This window comes from Oryza brachyantha, chromosome 4 (genome assembly GCF_000231095.2).
Source record: "Oryza brachyantha chromosome 4, ObraRS2, whole genome shotgun sequence".
NCBI lineage: Eukaryota > Viridiplantae > Streptophyta > Magnoliopsida > Poales > Poaceae > Oryza > Oryza brachyantha.
In genome coordinates, this window is record NC_023166.2 from 2,136,943 (window position 1) to 2,161,525 (window position 24,583).

At 42.7% G+C, this 24,583-nt stretch overlaps 1 protein-coding gene across 1 annotated transcript; it reads left to right on the top strand.

Moving 5' to 3' along the window:
- Positions 1-5,940: 5,940 nt before the first annotated feature.
- LOC121054151 (lectin-like) lies at positions 5,941-6,643 on the top strand. The gene has a single exon (XM_040523024.1). The coding sequence runs from the start codon at positions 5,954-5,956 to the stop codon at positions 6,641-6,643; it is 690 nt and encodes a 229-aa protein (XP_040378958.1). The 5' UTR covers positions 5,941-5,953.
- The last annotated feature ends 17,940 nt before the right edge of the window (positions 6,644-24,583 follow it).

Genomic DNA, 24,583 nt, shown 5'->3' on the forward strand with positions numbered 1-24,583 from the left:
GACATCATGTTTGTTCGTGTTCGAATCATAGTACATATGAAGATGTTCCTTTAAAGCAATCAGAGCCATTGCATACTTATTTTTTACATGTAGTAGTTACATGCTTATGCTTCATAATGAAACTATATTTGACAAAAAAATACTTAACTCAAAGCACAAATTTCATTTTCAATATACCAACAAGAAATAAGCTTTAAAAATAATAAGTAAAACTTGTAACAAAGAATAACAATATATAAAACATTTCACATCGATGCGGAAAACAAATTAAGCTGCACCAATCTACTTATTTATATTTGAGAGGAATTAATATCTGGACTAATCGTCCAGCAAATTTTGTCTAATAATTTATACAATACATACTTATTTATACTTAAAAATACTCATAATCCAACAGATATGTATATAGACACACAGATACGTGCCAAGCCGTGGGCCACGTGTATACGCTAGCTGCGTGTGGAACCATTTTAAACGTGTATACCCCCTTTAATTGGGTTGGAATTAGTGCAAGAGCGCTTAATTTACGAAGTATCTTTCAGCCGGCCTGACCAAGAATGGTTAAATATGGCACTCTGCAGGAGCCTGGAGCATGGAAACCAAGGCACTAACACGTGGTCAAATTCGAGTACCGATAACTCCACCATCCATATTAATGTTGTTAAAACTCTTTGAGCATTTATATATATATATATATATATATATATATATATATATATATATATATATATATATATATATATATATATATATATATATATATATATATATATATATATATATATATATATATATATATATATATATATATATAGACACACACCACGCTGTACGTGCAGCCGTGCTAATAACTTGCACGTAAACCGGAGATGCGTGCGGCATCGCCATGGAATATACCTCATACGTGGATGGATCATGCTAGCTGGATGTTGCACGTACCACATTTATTCTAAAATATAAGGAAGTATTTGCAAATACGAATATAGAACATAGTAAGATAGTAGTAGAATATAGCAAGATAGACAGATCGATCATCTATAATCACACCCAAGAGCCTGTCATATATATACTCAGTCAGTCATGTGTGACGCGCGGAAACAAGGTCCATAGTAGTAGATAGCTGCATTAGATTCGGTCCATAACTGATGAGTTATCTGTGAGCAGTTGATTTTCACATTGAAAAGTATATTAATATATCAGTTTTAAAATGTTATCTTTTAGTTACCTAGTTGTTAATTTTTAAATTTTGAAATTGATTATATTCTCTTTCTAAACATTTAATTAGCTTTGAAATTATTAGAACCATTAAAATCATGAGAATAATATTATATATTTAGAAAAATTATTTATCTTCACCCTGGATATATCCAATCTATTTTTATATAAAATTTATTCTTCTAAGCTGATAAACATCTCGAAATCCAAAAGCAACGCACGTGTCCCAAAGTCTATAGATCGGGTGGTTCAAATACCACGTGGATGTGCACCCTGGAGATATATGACTTTCTCACTGTATATGTTTGGATCCGATCTGGTTTTATCGATTACTGTCTTCAGATCAGCTCCAACGTGTGCTCTAAGCGCTCGTTTGAATTACAGGAATAAAAAAAATAAAGGAATAGAATAAATAAAAGATTCTGGTAGAAATGTAAGTGTAAAATAGAGAATTATAAAATACAGAAAAAACGTAAGAATAACCGTTTGATTGGTCCACAGAAATATAAGGAAAGAGAATTTTTTATGAGGTTCTATCTCTTGCTAAATTTTCTCCAAAACTTGTATAGGAAAAGGCATACCAGGAATTTTATAGGATTTCATAAGATTCACTCCTTTGATTCAAAGGGGCCTAACAAGGTGTATAAAAGAAAGAAATGCATGGGATGGATGGTATATACGAGGGTGCTAAGCTAAATTTTTTAAGCACCCATTGTTTATTTAGGCAACTAGTGCATACATTAAAAATGTTGCATGATGACATCTTTTTTATCTTAGTGGGTCCCACCTCAGTCTAAGCTATGTGAGTCGAAATATTAAACCACTCTTCACTAAACTAGCACCTTATGATATATTCATCCTCAAAACTTACCAAAAAAATATGCACTAAATTAATATGCCCTCAAGTCTCCATCCGGATGGAATACAATCAATGATAGCGATACGTAATTAGTTCCTAATGAATTTCTTTTACATGCATTGAACTCTGTATGGAGTATATAAGTATAGCTAGGCATGCATGCATTTTTATCTTTAGTTTTCATACATAGTCCCTATGTTAATCCTAGGATGTAAAAAATCCTAAAAATCCGCCTCTCAAGTTCTTCCCGATTAGAAATATGCTTAAATGTTTTGTGTGCAATCCCTTTCTCAAGGGCGTGATATATATAGGCCATGTTCTTCTTCCCTTGTTAGTGTTACTAACCCACGTTTACTCGTTTTTCGTAAGCACGTTTCCCCAACTGCTAATCATCGTATTTTTTTAAAATTTTTTATAGAAAAGTTGGTTTAAAAAGTCATATTAATATAGTTTTTAATTTTTTATAACTAATAATTAATTAATCATATACTAATCTATTACTATGTTTTATATATATATATATATATATATATATATATATATATATATATATATATATATATATATATATAAACCTTTGCCAACCGCGGCTTAGTGTGTTTTTAGATAAAAGGCTCGTAGCCCTGCTTTTACTGGATGCAACAAAGTAACAGTGTTTTTGCTGGGTCGCCAACTTACAAAATATTAGAAAATAGGAACAAACCATGCACCAAGATCACAACATAAACAATATCTCTGCTCACAGTCAAAAACTCTGCTTTTGCTGAAACTACTGACAAACTGCGACACGAGCTTCCTAAAAAAAAAAAAAAAACTCTCAGGCCAACTCCCATTCTAGATCTATTCTGAGATAGACGCGCCACTCCCTCTTACGATTCAGTTGTTGTCTGGTTCATCATTGGCTCCTCCTTACTCTTGAGTTGGCTCTCTCAGCTCCTGAGTAGACAAAGAATTAAAAAAATAATAGTTACATGAAGAGGAACTAAATTTTTTCCCCTAAAAATCATATCATTCCTAACATTCTATAAAGACCAACTAACTGTAGCTATAATTGCAATACCAAACCTGCTATTTTTACTACCAGCCTGTCCAACCACCATCCGATAATAACGGTGAAAATCTCTAGGTAACTCCCCACAACTAAAAGCATCTCTAGAAACACACCAAGCAAAAACAATTATTGGACAATCAAAAATGATGTGTTTGGCGTTTTCGATCTGACCACATAGTTTGCAGAACTCAGAACCCCCCCCCCCCCCCCCCCCCCCACAGATTGAATCCTATCTTCATCCGCCAGGCAGAGAAAATGTTTCACTTTTAAAGGACATGGAGCATTCCAAGTATCTACCATCCTAGCTAGTATCACACCTCTAAAAGTAAGGGCTCTATACATTGATCTTACCGAAAAAGCTTTGGTCTTCTTTAAATCCCAGATAACAGTATAGGTCTACACCTTTTATATATCAGCAATCTCCCTCTCTTAACCTCCATCTCCCCAAAAGATCTTCTAAAAGTCAAACTCTGAATTTTGTTACTTAGCACTTCTTGAACAATAATCTCTTCTCTTGCTGGTTACATATTTTAAACAAATTATCATATTTTATACTGAAAGGGGATTTCACCTAGCCAAATATATACTCCCTCCATAAAATTTTCTTTTTCAACTAAACAGGGCCTTATTATATACTCCCTCCATATGTTTTATATGATGCCATTGACTTTTAGGTCCATCTTTGACAATTTGTCCTATTAAAAATTATATAATTATTTATTATTTATTATAATATGATTTATTACTATATGAATATAAAGTATGCCTTATTATTTTGTATATTTGGATATAAATTTCGAATAAGATGAATGCTCAAACGTAGACTAAAAATCAATGGTATCATATAGAAAATATGTAGGGAGTATTAGGCTGTAAAAACTCATAGATGGAGTTTGGGCTTCCTCGAGTAATTATATTCTCGATCCATGACCGTTAGTTCAAAAAGTGTGAGGGCATGTTAAAGGTAGAGTCTAATATTGACTCTTCTCTTATCCACGTCAGCAACACGTACTCATTTTATAAGCGTATGTATAAAGGTAGAGTCGGGTATGATTTCTTTATTAATACTACAAAATATATTTTTATTGTTCTTCTGTCCTTTTAATCTACCCCATGCAACAAAATTTCCTTAAATAAATATGAAGAGTCGACTCTAAGTTGTTGCCATGCATAACAATCATTTTTCTCTCTCCTTAATTCTAGTTTTCCTCCATCTCATTTTATTTGCTCATGTAGCAATGAAGAGAGTCAGCTAATAATTACTGTTGTACATGCTCTTATGATTGTCAATTTGACTTAGCTGGGATCATCAATCGCTGGCATTTTAGTGGGGTAGGACAAATTTTCCCCTTCGAACCAAAGTGAACTAAGGGCATATTGAATGGCAAGCCACGTCAGCAGAAAAAACTACTCATACAAAGGACAAAAAACTACTCATATAAAGTACAGTCTTTCAAGCTGACTTTTTATAATTACAGGCTAATTAATTCTCCGTTCACATTCCATCTGATCAGCGCCTCTTATTAGAGTCAACACACGTACAAAGTAGATTTTCTGGTTGTCTGCTCATTTTATGCGCTAAGAGTCGATGTTTTGCCGACTCCATGTAAAACAATCACTTTTCTCTCTTCTATCCTCTCTTCCTTCCACGTCAGTGAGTATGGAGCGATAGAGACGATAATAATAGCCCTTTGCACGTGTCTTAATAGGGATTACTACGAATGACTCTAGCGTCATATAACCAACAGGAATGCTATCCTAGTGACTGCTCTTTTCATGAGATGAATGGTAGAGTATAATTAAGATAAGGGGAAGGGAATCACGAGTTCATCACGATGGATGATATTTATATATGTTGATGGTAATCTAGATGATATAGATACACACACATGGTGTTCAACATTAGTGACAGAGCATCTAATAATGAATATAGAGTTCATTAAATGCGCTCGGAAACTTAAGCAGATGGAATAAAAAACAGACGCTCATGAATAGCATGCACGCAGAGAACCGACACCGGTGCACACATATAAATATGGAGTATACGCATATGATGCATGGATATGCCGATCGATCGATGAGCAAGAAACACGTTGAGATGGCTCGATTGTATCCATCTGTCTCCGATCCATAATCGTAGGCGTTTTCTGACTTTGATTCCACGCATGAACGCCACGAGTGCAAACACGTCTCTAAAATACTCACATGAAATCACGAGCAGTCAAGCAGCACCCATGTGCGATGCAATGGAATGCAACACCGCACTCTCGGTATGAATTTTAACCGCGGGTAACCGGTCCGGGGCCCTGCATATATGGGCGGGTAAGGGGCCGGATATTGAGTCTTACCCGCGGATAACCGAGGGGGTATATTAGATATAATCCTTTAAATTACAGCCCATAAATATGCAAAAGCCCAATGCTAAATCGGTGAGGAGCATGCTACAAAAACCGGCGAGTGATGGATCTTGATTATTGTGTATTCCAAATGATGGATTGATAGATCATGCATGAAATATTCAATTTTTGTTCAAGCTGAATTCATCATTGTCTTTTATTTATTGTGTTGATTGAAGTGAGATATTACTCAATACGAATAAGTGGGTCACCTGGTCGGGTCGGGTACGGAGATTGAATTCCACCCATTTCTCCAATCTTGTCTAGGTTCGGGTATACAATTCAGATGGTGGGTTCGGGTCCATTTCCAACCCGCCCTAGACCCGTCCCGTTGCCACGCCTACTCCCAGCTGCGCCTGCGCCTATATAAAGAGGCTTCTCTCCGAGCTGCTCTACTCATCCCATCGATCGCAGCTGCAGACGAAGAAGAAGATGACGATGAACAAGGCCGCCGGTGTGGTGGCGGTGGTCGCCGCCGTCGCCTTCGCCGCCGCCGTGACGACGGCGCACGCGCAGACCTGCGGCAAGCAGAACGACGGCATGATCTGCCCGAGTAACCTGTGCTGCAGCCAGTGGGGGTACTGCGGCCTCGGCAGCGACTACTGCGGGACGGGGTGCCAGAGCGGCGCGTGCTGCAAGAGCCAGCGGTGCGGCAGCCAGGGCGGCGGCGCGACGTGCCCCAACAACCAGTGCTGCAGCCAGTACGGGTACTGCGGCTTCGGCTCCGAGTACTGCGGCAGCGGCTGCCAGAACGGGCCCTGCCGCGCCGACATCAAGTGCGGCCCCAACGCCGGCGGCAAGCTCTGCCCCAACAACCTGTGCTGCAGCCAGTGGGGGTACTGCGGCCTCGGCAGCGAGTTCTGCGGGACGGGGTGCCAGAGCGGCGCCTGCTGCCCGGAGAAGCGCTGCGGCAGGCAGGCCGGCGGCGCCAAGTGCCCCAACGACTTCTGTTGCAGCTCCGGCGGCTACTGCGGCCTCGGCGGCAACTACTGCGGCTCCGGCTGCCAGAGCGGCGGCTGCTACGGCTCCGGCGCCGCCGCCGACATGGCCGCCATCCTCCCCAACAACCGCACTCTCTCTTTCGATGGGGTCATCAAGTCAGTCGCAGAGCTTGATCAGTAGATGCTGCATGCCGGGCATGCATGCTTCTCGGCATGCACGCAGATCCATCGAGCGAGCTAGCTTGCTGCCTTCAATAAACTCGCTCATGACGACGACATGAACGCATGCAGTCTACTTAGTTTACTCTCCCATAGATAAATAAAGCTGCCATGTACCGAGACTGGCCGGGATGAAGTTTGTAGTTTCTGAAGATGATGAGCTATAGACGTTGTGGAAGCCCATACCTAGTTGAGCTCGTAGCTACGGTGCATGCAAGATATGTGTCAGTATCTTCTATGTTGTAGCCTTCATGAATAAAGTTCTTACTCGAGTCCTGTTCGACTGAGTATTTTGCTCACGCCTTCACGCATGTATCGGCAAGGTATTTTTTGGTTAGTCGAGTGCATATCTCTACTCGTTTTCGTGTATATCACTTAGAAAGTAATAATTAAATTTTAAAAAATGGTAAGATAGGTCAATTTGTGATATATGACACCACAAGCATCCATGTTTAAATTCAACCTACATGGCATTTATTGATTTTGTTTATATAATATATATATATATATAATATATTATATGCACAGTCATTCTAGGTCCACGCATGTTGAAGATAGTTGTTATAAAATTGATAGAACCTAAAATTGATGAAACACCTCATAGATGAAGACTAAAAATTGCTAATTCGTTTTTTTGTGGATTGGATGATGGAAAAACCAGCAAGCAGCAAGCGTAGGCTGTGTTGCTGTAGCGCGCCCTACGGAGTTGTACAAGGTCAGCATGCTTTTTAGTTTTAGAAGTTCGGCCCGGTTTTTCTTTTTTTTTACATACATGTTTATATAGTGATATCTCATATATTGATCTTACTATATATGTTTTATGTTCTCGGATGACATGCTTGAAATAAGTGTATTTCCACCAAAGTGACCAAAATATGGCCGAAGGAGTAAGCATAGTGCATTCGCAGCATCACGCGGGTAATGTGCTTGCACCTAGCTGCATCTAATCACTTGAGGAACAAAGTTACACCCAAGCGTTTCTCTCATGCATGGCTAAGTAAATCTTTCATCAACTGAGCCTGGCTGAGATCCTCGAACAGGCAACCAAACAACCACGAGATTGCATATATAGGTTGGTGCGGCCAAGCCCCATATATAATAGCTTTGAACATGTCTTAGCTGAACCTTTCAGACACCAAACAAGGCACCAAGATTCAGGGGTGAGGGTACGTATGGGCCCGTCAGTGGTGATCTAGATGTCATATATATAGTGAAATGAATTGTACCACAAGGACTGAGAAAGCTACTGTGAAAGACCGGACTGACTCCTAAAAAAAGGAAACAAAGTCAGGAACTCTCCTCTTTTCCTCCTAGAGCATTTTTCCTATTAAGAAGGTACCATGAGGTACCACTGTTTTCTTTGTAAAATTTAATATGTTCTAGTATCTAATGTACGAAGAGATACCAAATTTTATATAGAAAACAGTGATACCTCATGGTATCTTCTTAAGAATGGAAAAATTGCTCTTCCTCCTATGTTTCAGATCTCCCCTCAACTAGACAGCATTACAGCAGGAATAAGGGCAGCGATGGAAAGGTTTGGCGGTGGCATACAACGCATGCCTGCCTCCGGGATGGTCGGCTTCTCCGACAATCTTGTCGTCGGTGAGAGATTGTGCTCCGCCGAGGGGAGAGAGGCAAGGACTCGGTGCCGGATTGGCAGGCCCAACGGGGTGAAGTCAAGTAGCTACAGTGTTGGGCCCAGCTGGGTGGAGGCCATCAATGGTGGACCAGATGTTGGGCCGTGGCTGCGAGCTAGCTGTCGTATGTATTTTGGCATGTATGTCGTTAGTTTCCTTACGGCTTATGGCCCCACCTCCGAATATCTCTCTCGATTGTGATTCTATAAGTCGGTTGAGTAGATTTGGAAGGTTACGAGCCTATATATATACTCTACATTGGTATCAATACAATTATTGCGTTGAGTCCTATTGTCTCACATGGTATCAGACTCCTCGATCCACCGCTTCCGCTCCTAAACCCTATTTTTTTTCTCGCCACGGCCATGTTGACCGACGGCTCCTCCCTCTCCCATGACGTGCGTCGACACCAATGTCGCGGCCGTGGCTGACGCCATGCGCATCTCCTCCCAGCCTCACGGTTGATGATGCCACCATCAAGACCATTGCAGACTCGGCTGCCGAAGCATCTGCTGCCGTGCGTGACGCCCTCTCCCAACACCTGCCCTTGTCGCTGGCTCTGTCTGCTCTCCCTGCACTACCGGCTACGTCCGATCTCCACGCGGCAACAGATATCAACTCCACCGTGCCCCCGGCTGCATCGCCCATCCTGCCAGAAGTTGCGGCGCTCCTCGCCCGGCTCTCCGGTAGTCTTCCCGCTCCACCCAACGACGCCGCAGCCCTCAACAACACCAGCGCGCTGCCTTTGCAGGTCTTGGATGCTGACGCTTGCCACACCCTTCATGCCTATGCTGTTGTTGTTCTCAACGTGAAGGACCTCATCCCGGTGACGCTCGAACTCGCCACTGCAAAATTACTCTCGATGGCGCGTCCTGTTCTTGTGATTCTCGGCAAATATGCTTTGACAGATCTTGTCGTCTCCGATGTGCCTCTCCTTGATCAAGTTGATTTGACGCAGATGGAGTGTGTGGTTATACGACACAATCCCCTAGGACCTTCTTCAAGAAGTCATGTCGCCGACAGCCACCGCTCACACAGTATGGCACGATCTTGAGTTCAAATTCCTTGGCAACTGTGAACTCTGTGCTGTCAACCTCTCCGCGGAGTATCATACGTTCCAGAAAGGTGATCTCTCTGTCACAGAGTATTGTCGCCGGCTCCGAACCATGGCGGACTACCTCATCGACCTTGGCGAGCCTCAGAGCGAATGCACGCTTGTTCTCACCCTCATCAATGGATTAAGCCCCAAGTACAGTAACTTGCAATACCTTCTTCCCATGCAAGTCCTATTTCCCAGCTTTCTCCAGGCCAGGTCGCAGCTCCTACTAGAAGAAATCACCAAGGGACATTGCCCAACGTCAGATCCGACGATGGCGTTCGCTGCTTCCACTACCGGCGCTAGCGTCAACACCTCCTCCAACACAGGCAACGGCGGCAGCGCAAATGGTGGCGGCAACAGATGTGGCAACTCTCGCAATTCTCGCAATCGCCCGATTGTAATTCTACAAGTCGGTTGAGTAGATTTGGAAGGTTGCGAGCCTCTCTCTCTCTATATATATATATTGGTACTGAAATGTATGACTCCTCCGCAGCGCACGGCGTTGGCGTCGTCCCGGCTGAAGCTCGCGTGCGAGAGCACCATGGTGTCGCCGCCGGCTATCGGTGCCTAGGCTTCTATGCACCAACGTCTGGTTCTGGAAAGGTCTCGGTGTCGACTGCTCCGGCATCCAGAACCTGCACAGTACTCAACAAAAAGGAGATGGAACAGATCAGCAAAAGCTCGTGCGGTGGACAAAACCCAGCCGAGAGCCCGAGACCGGAGCAGCACCTTGGCAGGCTCTCGCAGGCGTAGCGCAACGCGAAGGTGCAGCGCACGGCGTTGGCGTCGTCCCGGCTGGAACTTCTTTTGCGTAATTATGTTTGGAGCGTCGGTTAAGTCGTTTGACTACGTGGCGCTGTACATGCGAGGGGCGAGTTTGACTCCGGCGATGCAGCCGATGTCTCACTGACGGATGCCGATTTTTTTATCACTTTTCACCCTTTGTATGTGTGCATACATACTTCGGATGTATCGGGTGTATGGATACTGTTGGTCCGTCTCGATCGGTTGCGGCAAGAATCAAGGAAGCCTACGAGAGCAGCTAGACACGCGCGGAGATGCGCGAGCATTAACCTTTCCGTTCCTACGGTATACCGTAGGCTAGACTTTCTGTATATATACTCCGCATTGATATCAACACAATTATGGCTTCCATACGGAGGATCTGTTTCCTCAAGTTCGCAAAATACCATGGAGTGGACGGTTCTGGGTGCTAAAAGGGGATCTAGATCCAACTCTAGGGTTTCCAGCGAGAGAGGGGGAAGTAGTGAGATCTAGGGCTTCCATTCATAGAGAGGGCAGAGAGAGTGAGATGCAGGCAGTAAGTTGAGGAGGTGAGCATCGGACATTTGGACAGGTAGTGATGGAGACGAACCCGCAACCACCCCAACCCTAGGATCAATGGCAAGGCAACAAATGACAAATGGCGTGTTGGTAATCAATTCCAAGGAGGCCAAACATGGGCTATGGTGCATCAACAACAACAGCAGCAGCCCCATCCTGAAATGCGTCGCATGCAAGATAATAAACTGATTCCTACTTTTCAGTCTCAATTTCAGAGGGGAAAAAGAGATGTAGGCTTAGGTTCAGGAGTTAAACTTCCCAAATGTTTTAGATGTGGTCAAGATAGGCATCACCAAGCTGTGTGTTCTAATCCACCTTTCTGCTATGCTTGTTAACAAGCTGGACACATCTAGGCAAAATGTCCTGTTGTAGCTGAAAGAGTTAGCAAAAGGTGTGTTAAACTCTGTGGATATGGTATCCATGGCCAAGGTTTTTTTAGCTTGAAAGTAGAGTTGGCTCAAAAATCTGTTAGAGCTATATTGACTATTAGAGATGGTTCTGCTTCAATTGCTAAAGTGGAAGCATAACTAAAAATTATTTTTGCAAAGGTGAAGTGGGACTGGAAAGTGAAAGAAATCTTAGAAAACGAATATCTGATAAGTTTTCCTTCTGAAGAGGCTGAAGCAAGGTGACTGACTTTAAAAGTTTTGATTTCAAAGATGGTGATGTCAAAGCTAGTGTAGTTCCTACATGCATGACCGAAGAAGCTGTGAATGAGATGATAGAAGACTAGATCAGAGTGTTTGGGGTACTAAAGTTTGCAAACAATGAATCTGCTATGAAGGACATTGCTGAACTAGCAGGGGAATGTGTTGAGCTAGATTCTCAATCTTTAAAAGGGGAGTCCGGTGAGAATAAGAATTGCTTGCAAGGATCCATGCGAACTGCATTTCGCTATGCTGATTTATATCAACAAAGTGGGATAATCTCAGATAGGAGGCTGAAAATTACCCTCCACTGAAACATATATAGGGTGGTTTCTAAACCTAATATATGAGGAGGATAGTCAGGGTGATGAAAACGGAGGAGACAATGATAAACTAGATGACAAAGCGGGAGATGCTGAGGATGCTGATCTATCTTTCTCTGAAGGCAGTCAAGGAATGAAAGAACTGGCTCAATTATTAAAGGAAAAAAAGAGGATCACAATCTGCACCTCCAGCTACAAAAAAGTCTTATGCTCACATCCTTCAACGCTCCATGGAGGGTAGAAAAAAATGCAGTGGTACGTCTGGCAGTAGCAGTGAGTCGAAGGAGAAGAAAGAAACAACACTTTATAAAACTTTAACTATATGGGATGTGAGTTCTTTGGAATCTAGGATAGTTCAAGAACCTCAGGAGGAAGAGACAATCATTAATTCTCAATCGAAGAATGAATTATTAGAGATGATGGCCACTAACTTGAGTAAGCTTCAAAACCTACCTAAGACTGATGAAGTGGGAACAATTTGTTGAGGTGGTACAGAATAAAATCCAAAAGAATAAGTTTGCAGGTCCACCAATGGCGACAAGACAGAGTAAAAGGCAGAAAGATCAGCAGATTCCTATCACTCGGAGGGCTGAGATGCTCACTCAGATAAAGAACTTGGTGGTATCAGGTAATTCTAATCCTTTTACTATTTTTCAACTTTTCAATTCAGATGAGAATTTATTTTGTTATAGAGGTAACGAGGAAGAAAGGTTTCTCTGAGAAATGGATACGTTGGATCAATGCTTGCATCAGAGGTGGCAAAGTTAGTGTGAAAATTAACAATGAGAATAGTCCTTTTTTCAATACTAATAGAGGATTAAGACACGGGGATCCTCTCGCCCCCTCCTTTTTGATCTTGTTAGTGATGCTCTTGCAGCTATTTTTGACTGTGCAAAGAATTCAGGTTTGTTATCTGGTCTGGTTCCTAATTTGGTAAAGGGAGATTACTCACATGCAATACAATGACGATACCATAATTTTCATTCCTTATTGTGAGAAAGATATTGCTATTACAAAATTTCTAATGTATAGTTTTGAAGAGATGTCAGGTGTAGAAATTATTTTTCATAAAAGTGAGGTTTTTGGTGTTGGTTTAGAGATGGATGAGCATTATACCGCTGCTAATCTCTTAAATTGCCCAAGAGGAACCTTAACTATGAAATATTTAGGTTTTCCAATTGGTTCTGGAAAAATTTCTAACAACCAATTTAGCTATATTCCTGAAAAACTGGAAAAGAGAATGGGCTCTTGGATGTGTGAGAACATGTCTTAGGGAGGTATAAATATACTTATTAATTTTTGTTTGTCAGTTATTCCTAACTACATTATGGGTCTTTATCTGGTTCTCGAAGGCATTCACTGAAAGATGGATTCGATAAGGGGTCATTTTTATTGGTCTTGAATTAGTGATAAAAAGAGATATTATATGATCAACGGGAAAGACTTAGCTTTCCCAAGAGAATTTGGGTTGTTGAACTTTACTGATACCATGTGTATGAATAATGCTTTGTTGTCCAAATGGATTTTTGATTTTTTGTCTGGAAGAGAAAGTATGTGTCTTCATTTGCTCAGGAAGAAATACCTGGTAACTACACCTTTTTTTTTCATACTACAGGAGAAGGAGCCTCACAGTTTTGGAAAGGGCTTATTAATATTAGGCCATGGTTTAAAGTAGGCAGTTCATGGAAGGTGGGTAGAGGTGATCAGATTAACTTTTGGGAAGATGTTTGGCTGGAAGTGGTGCCTTAAAAGTGTTATATAATAAAATCTTTGAGGTTTGTCACCAAAAGGAGGTGGTTATTAATGATATGATTGATGGTAATATTCACACCCTCTCTTTTAGAAGATCTTTTAATGAAGAGCTTTATAATGACTGGCGATATATGGTAGTGAAAAACAAGTGTTTCACTGTTAGATCAATGTAGAAAGCTTTAACTTTTAGAGGTGCGAGAAACTTAAGATTAGATGATATCTGGAATGCTCCATGTCACTTAAAAGTTAAGCATTTTCTATGGTCGGCTGAGAAGGGTAGAATTCAATCAGTTGTGTGCAGTTAAAAAACAGAGGGTGGGGTGGTTTTGAGTTCTGCCTTCTGTGTAATATGATCGAGGAAACTAATCATATTGTGTTTGGCTATCCGATAGCTGTTTTTGTTTGGTGTATTTGTAGAGATGCGTTGAGTTGGGGTTCGATCCCTTTCAATTTGGAACATTATCATTGGATGGTACCAGGAAGAGCTAGAAACAAATTTGTAAAAGTTCAGATTGCTTGGCTTGCTGCTGAATGTTGGAATCTTTGGATAACTACAAATGACAAGATTTTCAGGAAAAAATTGCTTTCATCGCCATTAACTGTTGTTTATCATATTATTTCTCTTCTTAGGTATTAGATAGCGCTTGTGAGGTAGGACGAAGTGGGAACCATTTAATACATGATCGGATAAATTCAAGAAAATGCCATGAAGCACTCGAGGAATCGTGATGTAGTGGGTTAGGAAATCTGTGATCTTTAGGTTTAAGTTTTTGAGTTTGTTAGAGTTGGCTTAGGGAGGTTGGTACCCTGGTGCAGGCTATGTAAGCTCTGTCAAAGAAGTGTTTTGATGTTTTTGTTGATCTAATAGCGTAAGCTGGTAACCCAAGCCTTGAACAAATTGCTTTTAGTAAAAGCAGGACTCATATGAGTCTTTTATCTAAAAATTAATAGGAACCACAGCAAAGGTTCCAGCAATAGAAGAGTTCAGTTATCTACTACCACTATCTGTTCTCCCTCCCCCTCTCTTGCTTGTGGTGGAACCGTGGCTCTGCTTGATGTGGAGAAGGTGAAACGATTTAGTTAATTATAAACTAAAATTTATTACTTTCTCTATATTTGAATAAATGACATTTTTACTTTTTGACACATCATTGACTATTTGTCTTATTTAAAAACTTCTGTAATTACCATTTATATTTTTTTGTTATTATCTTAATTATTACCCCTTTGACTATTTTGTTGTGACGTTTTGACACTGCCAGAGCCCTTCCTCTTGTGGACATGGGTTTGCTAAAGTGCTATTAGATGTAAGTATCCAAAACTTATACTATTGTACTATCACTATGGGGACAAAACATATGCTGCGTTTTTTTCCGCACATGTAGGTTATGTTGGAAGAAAGCTTGTATAACAAAAAGTCAGATTTGATGTCTCCATCCTCAGGAAATTAATGATACACAATTAAATAATGCCTTGGAAGATATCACTGACTGTTAAAAATTGATTACGGCCACACCAAGACAAAGAGTTCATAATGTTTGTCCATATTCAACCAGTAATTTCATTACTAAACTTAAAAACTATGCAATACATATAAGATGGGTTATATTAACTTCATTATATTAATGTCGTAGGTTTTATTGGATTCTCATACGCATGGTGCCTAAATTAATGGAGTAACCTTTACTAACTTAACTCTAGAAAACGTGAAAAATATGACCTTTTGCCATTAATTGTCGCTTTAGATACCGAATGGAACTAATACACGCTAAAAGGTGGAAAGCAAAGAATAGAAAATGCAAAACGGTACCACCATTTAGACTTCCCATTTAAATAACAAGGTGGTGGAACTTGTGGTTTTCACGTGTGTCACCACATGAGAAATCTCATTATGCAGGTGAAAAATTCCAGATCTTCACGTTTGTGATTTTGTCAATTTTGACTCGTTAAGTAAACACCAATGAGAATATATTACCCAAATAAGACTAACCTCGCATATCCTTTGCATGCAAATATTACGAGCGCTCTAAAATGCAATTTCAAGAATACTAGAGAAGAATCAGCTGCCTTGTTGCTTGGAAAAGTATATTCTCAAAAGAGAGCTGTCATGCAAAGTAGTGATTGTTAGGATCGCATGACAATTCTCTAAGGGTATAATAAAATTTGCATCAGGTGATATCTAGACCATGTTTTATGGTTTGTTTTCCTTACCAACGCCATTAGATGCAGAATAATTCAATGAGTCTGGAATAGGTCTCAGCTATGAAATTGGAGATCAAATGTTTGCAAAAATTGACTTGGGGTGAAAAGGAGGATTTTTTATTTATTTTTAAATCGGATAATCTATTTCCCCTTTTTCTTTTTCTCTCTCTTCTTTCTTTTTTTTTCTTTCTTTCTTCTTCTTCCTCTCAAATTGGGCCGAAGTCCAATTTTCCTCCCTCTTTCTTCTTCTTCTTCCTTTCTTTTTCCCTTCCTTCTCAAATTGGGCCGAAGTCCAATTTTCCTCCCTCTTTCTTTTTCCTTTTTCTTTTTCTTTTTCTCCTTCCCGGGCCGGCCCAGCCGAGCCGGCCCACTTCCCCTCGGCCGGCCCAGCCGACCAACTCCGGCCTCCTCCGCCCGCGCGCCACCTCCCTCGCGGGCCGCCGCTCGGCCCAGCTGCCCCAAGCCGCCAGCCCAACTCGCCACCTCGCCACGCCCGCGCCCGCGAGTCCGCGCCGCCTCCCTCCTCCCCTCGCGCCACTGACAGGTGGGGCCCACCTGTCAGCGACCAAGTTTCGCTGCGCCCGCGCCGCGCCGCGCCGGCCGAGTCCGCCTCCGCCCGACTCCTCCGGACGCCGCGCCGCCGCTACAACCGCCGCCGCAACTCCCGCCGCTGAGTACGCCGCGTCATCGACTCGGTCTCCATCGGCCGCTCCGCCCTAGCCGGCGCCGCCCCCTATAAAATCCCCGCGCCGCTGCCCCGCCGCCACTTCTCCCCTTTCCGCCCGAAGCTTCCCTCCGTCGCCGCCAGCCGCCGATCTCCTCGTCGGCCGTCGGACGTCGCCGCCCACCCGCGCCACCACTGCCGCCCCTACCTCACTGATCTCCCGCCGGCCTCCGTCGCTGCCGGTGTGCACCCGAGCGTCGTCGCCGCCCCTTCATCCCTCCCGCCGCCGTGCCCGTCGTCTCGACGCCGTCGGCCGATCTCGTCACCGCGCGTCGCCAGCCGCCATGCATCTACGTCATCACCTCCGCCTCGCCCTCGCCGACGCGCTGCCATCTCTGTCACCGCCGATGAGCGTTTCCCCTCTCCCTCTCCCGTTTCCTCCATCATCGCCTCCGAGCTCACCCCTGCGCCGTCGTCGTCGGACTCCGCCGGTCGCCGGCGGCCCCTGCCAGACCGTCGCCCAGCTCCGCCGTCGTCACGCTGTCCTCGCGCCACCCGCGCCTTCCCGCATGGCCGCTCCCCGCGCCCGCCCACCGTCGCTGTGCCGCCGTGCCGTCGTCGCCGTGCGCCGCGCTCGGTCGTGCGCCACGCGCTATCGCCGCTCCCGCCGGTCGCCGCCGTCCGCCCGAGCCCGCGCGCTCTGCTCCTCTCTGTTCCCCCTTCCGCTGACGTGTGGGTCCCACCCGTCAGTCGCCCCGCGCCCCTCTTCCTCTCTCTCCTCCCCGGGCCCGCGTGTCAGTCTCTCCCTCCCTCCCTCTCTCGCCGACAGGTGGTCCCCACCTGTCAGCCGTCAGCTCCTCTCTCCTCGCTGACGTCAGCAGCCCCATTAATTGCGCAATAATTGATTTAGGACTTTTCTGTTTAGCTAAAAAACCCAGAAAACTTCTAAAATTCATAAGTAATTCATCTAGTCTCCGTTTAGGTCCATTCAAATTTCATTAAATCCAGAAAAATGCCAAGAATCCATTAAAAATAGTTTTTTCCCTGTTTCAGTAGTTTTATAGCCTGTTTTTCTTGTTTTGCCTTGTTTGTCGTAGGTTTTGACCCCGTCGCAGCGCCGTTCGTTCTCGAAGTCGTCGCCGAAGTTCCTCGTGGGTCTAAGCAAGGCAAGTGGCACCCTTCTTTGATCATATTGAACCTATGATTATAAAATCCCCCGCTTTTACATTCAAACATGCATTGTTTTATGCAAATCTATTTATTGTATTTATCTATTGGGCATTTACCAATATATCCGTTGCTTCCCATGTATTATTATTATCATCCCAGGGTTAATTTGACTAGAATTAGGGTTAGTCAATGCTTAGCCATGCTTAGTTCAACTAGCTCACCAATTATTATTTAATTATTGTTGCACTTTGGTACACCTTCAATGGTTGTTATCATTATTCATTTCCCGAGGTGGATTAATACAACTAAAATATTGCTTATGGTGGGCTGTGGGTGCATGGTTTTGAGAGTCGCACCCATGGCAGTTAAGGACCGGTTCTCAGGAAACCCTGAAGGTCTTACACGTACTAACCACAAGCCAGAATGGGCAACGGTGAGACTCGTAATCTAGCTTCTCCCTATTCGATGTACCCAGGCAAGGGTAGGCGTGATGGAGTATGGACGGGCAATCGTGGTGTAACGAAAGCTTCTCCTGCTTCCGGATCTACCAAGGCACAAGAGGGGACTGCCCGACTTGGTGTAAAGGAGGGGGTGAAACCTGAAGTGTGGTGTGATTGTCTAGGGAGGGTTAGGTGAAAGGTCTTATCATGGTTTCCGTACTGAGGTATCGTGGTGATACGTTGGGGCATGGTAACATGCTTAGCAGCCATGTCTTGTGGGTAAAGTTGTATACCTCTGCAGAGTAAAACTATTCGAATAGCCGTGCCCGCGGTTATTGGGCGAACTGACAGACTCACTGGGATTAGTTGAACCTCTTTAATAATTTTATTAATCTTGGAACTGGTTTGACCCTGCGCAATGTGGTGTAACGTTGGCAGTGGTTTGGGTCTGTCGCAACGTGGTTTAACGTTGGACAGAGGGTTGACCCTGTCGCTACGTGGTGTAACGTTCGACAGCGGTCTGGGCCTGTCTCAACATGGTGTAACGTTGGACAGTGGATGATTATTTTAAATGTTACTTTACTTTTATTTCCGTCTATTTTTATTTACTGTCTTGCTAAATTACTGCAGCTTTTGTGCAAGTTAACCTTAGCCTATCCTTGATACCCTATTGCATTCATTATTCTCCCCCTCTTGGGTGTTACTTGTTGAGTACGGTGGTTTGTACTCAGCCTTGCTTAATTTTCCCCCACCAGAGCAAGTGCCAGAGCCTGTGTCAGAAGAAGGTTGTTCCGAAGGTTGAAGTGAGGTTCAGTCCGCCGTCGAGAGTGCCTGTGGTGTGGAGCCGTCTTCGCCAGCTGAAGTTGAAGATTAGATGGTTTAGTTTGTTTTCCTTCTCCGCTGCATTTCGATAGATAATTGTTTTTATTTGTTTTTAAGTCGTGGAACTATGTATTAATTTGTCATAGTGTGTACTCGGGCTGATGCCTGGACCGAGATTTAATACATGCTATTGTTCAGAAATTTGGTGTAAATTTCTGGGCGTGACAATTATGGCCACACCAAGACAAAGAGTTCATAATGTTTGTCCATATTCAACCAGTAATTTCATTACTAAACTTAAAAACTATGCAATACATATAAGATGGGTTATATTAACTTCATTATATTAATGTCGTAGGTTTTATTGGATTCTCATACGCATGGTGCCTAAATTAATGGAGTAACCTTTACTAACTTAACTCTAGAAAACGTGAAAAATATGACCTTTTGCCATTAACCATCGCTTTGGATGCCGAATAGAACCAATACACGCTAAAAGGTGGCAAGCATAGAATAGAAAATGCAAAACGGTACCACCGTTTAGACTTCCCATTTAAATAACAAGGTGGTGGAACTTGTGGTTTTCACGTGTGTCACCACATGAGAAATCTCATTATGCAGGTGAAAAATTCCAGATCTTCAGGTTTGTGATTTTGTCAATTTTGACTCGTTAAGTAAACACCAATGAGAATATATTACCCAAATAAGACTAACCTCGCATATCGTTTGCATGCAAATATTACGAGCGGTCGAAAACGCAATTTCAAGAATACTAGAGAAGAATCAGCTGCCTTGTTGCTTGGAAAACTATATTCTCAAAAGAGAGCTGTCATGCAAAGTAGTGATTGTTAGGATCGCATGATAATTCTCTAAGGGTATAGTAAAATTTGTATTAGGTGATATCTAGACCATGTTTTATGGTTTGTTTTCCTTACCAACGCCATTAGATGCAGAATAATTCAAGGAGTCTGGAATAGGTCTCAGCTATGAAATTCGAGATCAAATGATTGCAAAAATTGACTTGGGGTGAAAAGGAGGATTTTTTATTTATTTTAAATCGGATAATCTATTTCCCCTTTTTCTTTTTCTCTCTCTTCTTTCTTTTTTTTTTTCTTTCTTTCTTCTTCTTCTCTCTATCTCCTTCTCTCGTGTTCACAGGGAATGGCCGGCAGGGAGGAGGCACCGGTGGCAGAAGGGAAGCCGGCTCTGGCCGGGGAAAGGTGGTGCCGGGACCAGAAGGCCGAGGGGGTCCCATTTCCCTCGGTAGTGGCGGTCGGCAAAGGTCACGACAGCAGCCAGCGGCAGGCGGCGGATGCTGCAGTGGTGGTAGTGCTCCGGCAGAACTCCGGTGAGGGAGGTGGCCGGGGAAGGTCCTACAGAGAGGAGCGGCCACGGTGGCGTTTATGACCGGGCGCGGAGAGGGGCGAGGCGGAGGGACGACGTGCGACCGGCGGCGGCCGAACAAGGCAAAAAAGAGTAGCGGCACGGAAGGCAGTGCCGGCAAAGTTGCAGTGATGATTCCGTCACGAAATTGAGTGGAAAGATGAGGAAGGAGGTTTAGATTCCATTTTTACCCCTAAGTTTGAAGATGGAGCCGTGGAGGCGATGAAATTGAAGAAAATGTCGGTGACAACCGTACCGCAACCGGTGGCTCCTCGACGTCTGTGACAATGATTCCAGCGACGGCTGCCTCTGGGATTTAGGGGAAAGAGAGGAGGAGGTCGAGAGCTCATTTCTTCTCTGTTGATGGTGATCGGAGAGAAGGCTTGGAGGGTGAAAGAGGAGGCCGATTGTGGTAAGCAAAATAAGAGCAGCGAGCAGTGCTCGACTTTGGCTTGCTTTTGCGCAAGGCGGTGGCGCGGTGGCGAGTGGATGGCAATGCGTCTTAGCAGAGTGATCACCGGGTAGGATGAGGACGATGACGACAAAGTCGGTCACTCCATTGACAGAGTCAGTGCTCTGCTTAGTTGGAGGCAGAGACTGAGAGGTGGGGTCGGTTGAAGAGAAAGGTTAGGCTGGGCCTGCTTGGGCCGACTCGGTCCGGGCCAGTGTAGGCCAGAAGGAAGAAAATTAAACAAAAGAAAAGGAAATACAAAAAAAAGGAGAAAATGACGGGATGGCCGAATGGGAAAAACTGGCCGACAACGGAAAAAAAGAAGAATGACCGACAACGGGAAAAGAGGGGATTCGTCTGTGAACGGGGAAGTTTTGGGAAGGGGGTCACACTTTCGATGGAAAAACAAAAGAACAAAAGAAAGATGGCAGAAAGATAACAAAGAGAGATGGGCCGGATAAATTTCGACCCAAAATAAAATAGATATAATTTTAGAAATTTTTGGCTTAAATTTGAATAAACAAATGCAACGGCAATTCACGCCGGATTCGATAAAATTTTCTGAATAACGAACTCAGAAATTTGTATTTGATGTGTGTTTGAGATATTTGAGATACTTTTCAGTACAAGTTGAATATGGAGATTTCAGAATCTGAAATACTTTCACGAAAACAAAGAACGATAACTTAAAATATTTTCATGAAAATTTTACTCAAAAATTTCTAGATGTTACAACTTCTCCCGCCTGTCCTCGAGCGTCAATGAGATATGGCTGCTCGCTGCCTCTCTCACTCTTCCCCCCTCTCGCTGCCCGCCGCATCACTGCCACTGTAGCGCTCCACCGCACCACCCACTCTCGTGCTCACTGCATCCACTAATTGACCGGAGTCGCTGCCATGTTGCCGCCATCACCGGGACGCCCCATGCCACCGATTGACCGGACCGGGCTGCACCCCTTTGACCTCCCTAGCTGCCGTCAACCAGCCATGGACTAGGACCATGTCCATGGGTGAACTGGGCTATGTGTTAACACCAAAATTTGGTAAATTCAGTTAAGGAACGGCACATTCAACCGATGAAAATCTTATCCCGAAGAGTCTGAATTCAAGAAGGAATTTAAAGACCAAGGCATGACGGCATAATTTTATCTGTTAATTCGAGTTAGTTTAGGATTTTTACTTTATCTCTAAGAGAGTTGTAGTCCAATCGGGATTTATTGTTTATTTTTATCTATTAGGAAACAGTGTCATCTCCAATTAGGGATGACAATGGGTCGGGTTTGGGGCGGGTTCTGTAAAAACCCACTAGTCACAAAACCCGTGACCGTAAGATAAACCCATACTCGTAATCCTTCATGGATACAAAACTAAACCCGTACCTATACCCATTGGGTACCCGAAACCCAATGGGTACCCACCGGTGAAACCATGTCAAATAAAAAACATCTTAATTGAGACATCTGCATGAGAATATTAAGGTTTCTCAATATTTAATTATAGGGAATAAGCAAATTAACACAGCCAATTGATCAATATAGCAACAGGAAAATAAAAAAAGGTACAATAGTAAAAGTAAAACTAAGCTTGACACATTCTAACATTCAGTCATCCAGTCATATCGACACAAACAAACAATCATGGCTCAATAATATTTTGATGCTCATGGCTCATAATACTGGACAATAAGCATTTTATATCGAATATTTAAATACGTCACTAGATTTTTGGGGCCCCAATAGGCATCCACGTGTTAAATCTAAAACCCGTATCTAATCCATAGCTTCACGGGTACCCATATCCACAAACCCATGGGTACAAATCTTCACCCATACCCGCACCCATTGAGTACAAAACCCATTGGGGCCCTGGACCCGTGGGTCCAATTGCCATCCCTATATCCAATAGGGATTAGAATTAGAGTCCAAATAGGGCTTGTTATTTTGTTAGGAAATATATGTCTCGTCCTACATGGACTAGTATCCACCCATGGGTATAAATATGTGTACCCGGAGTCATTGTAAATCATCTACATCTACTTCTACATAATATAGATCAATTACTTTCGGCGCATCTCCACCCTCTTCATTGAGGTTTCATCACCAGTGGAACTTGGCATTTTATGTGGGGCTGTATTATCTTGATCTTTGGCGGAGGAGTAAGTCATACGTTATGACGGCCCCTGGTAATTGTATTGGCTTGATTAGAACTGTCTCGGTTCGGTCCAATCTTCTGATCCGCTTGTACGGTTGCTAGTTATCGTATGAGTTTTAGCTCAGGTTACTTTCATATCTTGAGTTGATCTGATCTACATTGGTTTGATATTTGCTATTTGACATATTCAATCTAAATATTGTCTTTGTTCGGTCCAATCTATTAGATTGCATTTATCAAATAGTTTATATTAGGTTGATATATCTTGCTCATTGTTTTATCGAAGTACTAACCAATAAGTTATTAATCATCGGCTCATCGGCTTGGTAGCGATCTAGGTCTGTTGACATTGATAGGCATAGTCTTGAACTATCTTGGTTTGGTCCGATCTTCTATGATTATTCCTAGTAAGGTCGCGTTCGTTGCTAGGGTATAAGTTAACTTATGCGCTGGCACGATAAACGTAGTAATTGATTAGTACATGATTAATTAATTATTAATTATTAAAAAAATATAAAATAGATTAATATGATTTTTTAAAACAACTTTCCTATAGAAATTTTTTACAAAAAATACACCGTTTAGCAGTTCGGGAAGCGTACGCGTGGAAAACGAGAGAGATTAGTTAACTTATGCGGGGCTGCCGAACACGGCCTAAGTTAGGCTAGATATTTTATAGATCTGGGTCGACTGTCAACCGTTTATAGCCGATTATCTTTGTCGATATACATGCTCATTATATTTGTATAAATACAGTAGTTGATTGCCTTACTGCATTATGTTTACACTAATCGGCTTGATTTATTTAGATCGGTATTTATTCATATTGCATCGGCTTATGAGGATTTCATGTAAGTTGGTTTTAGCTGATCATAACACATGATTTATTGTGAATTCAATTATTCAAGTATATTGGTATCCGATCTTCAGCCAATTCAAGCTTTCAACAACCAATCGATTAGTCTATCGGCTAAATACTACTACATCAACATCCGATCAGCTGGATTATTAGTTACATATCGGCTTTATAGCCGATCAGGTGGTTTTATTCTTCATCTTATCAGTTGTAGGATTAAACAGACTGGCACATCCATGCATTCTAAGAATTTAGGTCCTGCACTGGAGCGATCTAAGAAGAATCTTATAGGCCACATGTCATCAGATCACTTTTTGACGTCAATACTATGCCACCGAGGGTGGGGCCTACCCATCGGCGCTTCCCCCTTTGGCTTACGTCATCACCTTCTTAATGCACAATAAACTGATCTAGGACTTCCTATTTAGTTTAAAACTTAGAGAATTTTCTAAAATTCATAGAAAATTCATGCGAGCTCTGTTTTAGTCGATTTAAATTGGAGTAAATTCATAAAATACTAGCAATCCATAAAAATAGTTTTATGTACTGTTTCAGTAGACTTATAATATGTTTTTTCTTGTGCTTGGTTTGTTGTGTAGAAACTCGTACCCCGATGCCCTTGTTTTCTTGGAAGTTGTTGCAGAGGTCCCTGCAGGTACAGAGCAAGGCAAGTTGCACATTTCTCTTGATCATATTGATCCCATGTTTATAAACGTCCCGCTTTACATTCAAAATGCATGTTTCTCCTTTACTTTATTGATAGGATGATGCCTATTAATTAGTCGTTGTTTATTTTCAATTACTTCCATGCTGAACCACGGGCAATATGATTAGAGGCAGGGCTAGGTATTGCGTAGCCATGCTCAATTCAAATAGCTCATGGGAAATATGATCGAGAATGATTACCCCATGCGGGTTAATGCAACTAAAACCCGCTTAATGGAGGACTGTCGGTGCAC

What these genes read in the sequence shown, in the direction of transcription:
- LOC121054151 (XM_040523024.1), top strand. Translation starts at nt 5,954, where the DNA reads ATGACGATGAACAAGGCCGCCGGTGTGGTGGCGGTGGTCGCCGCCGTC.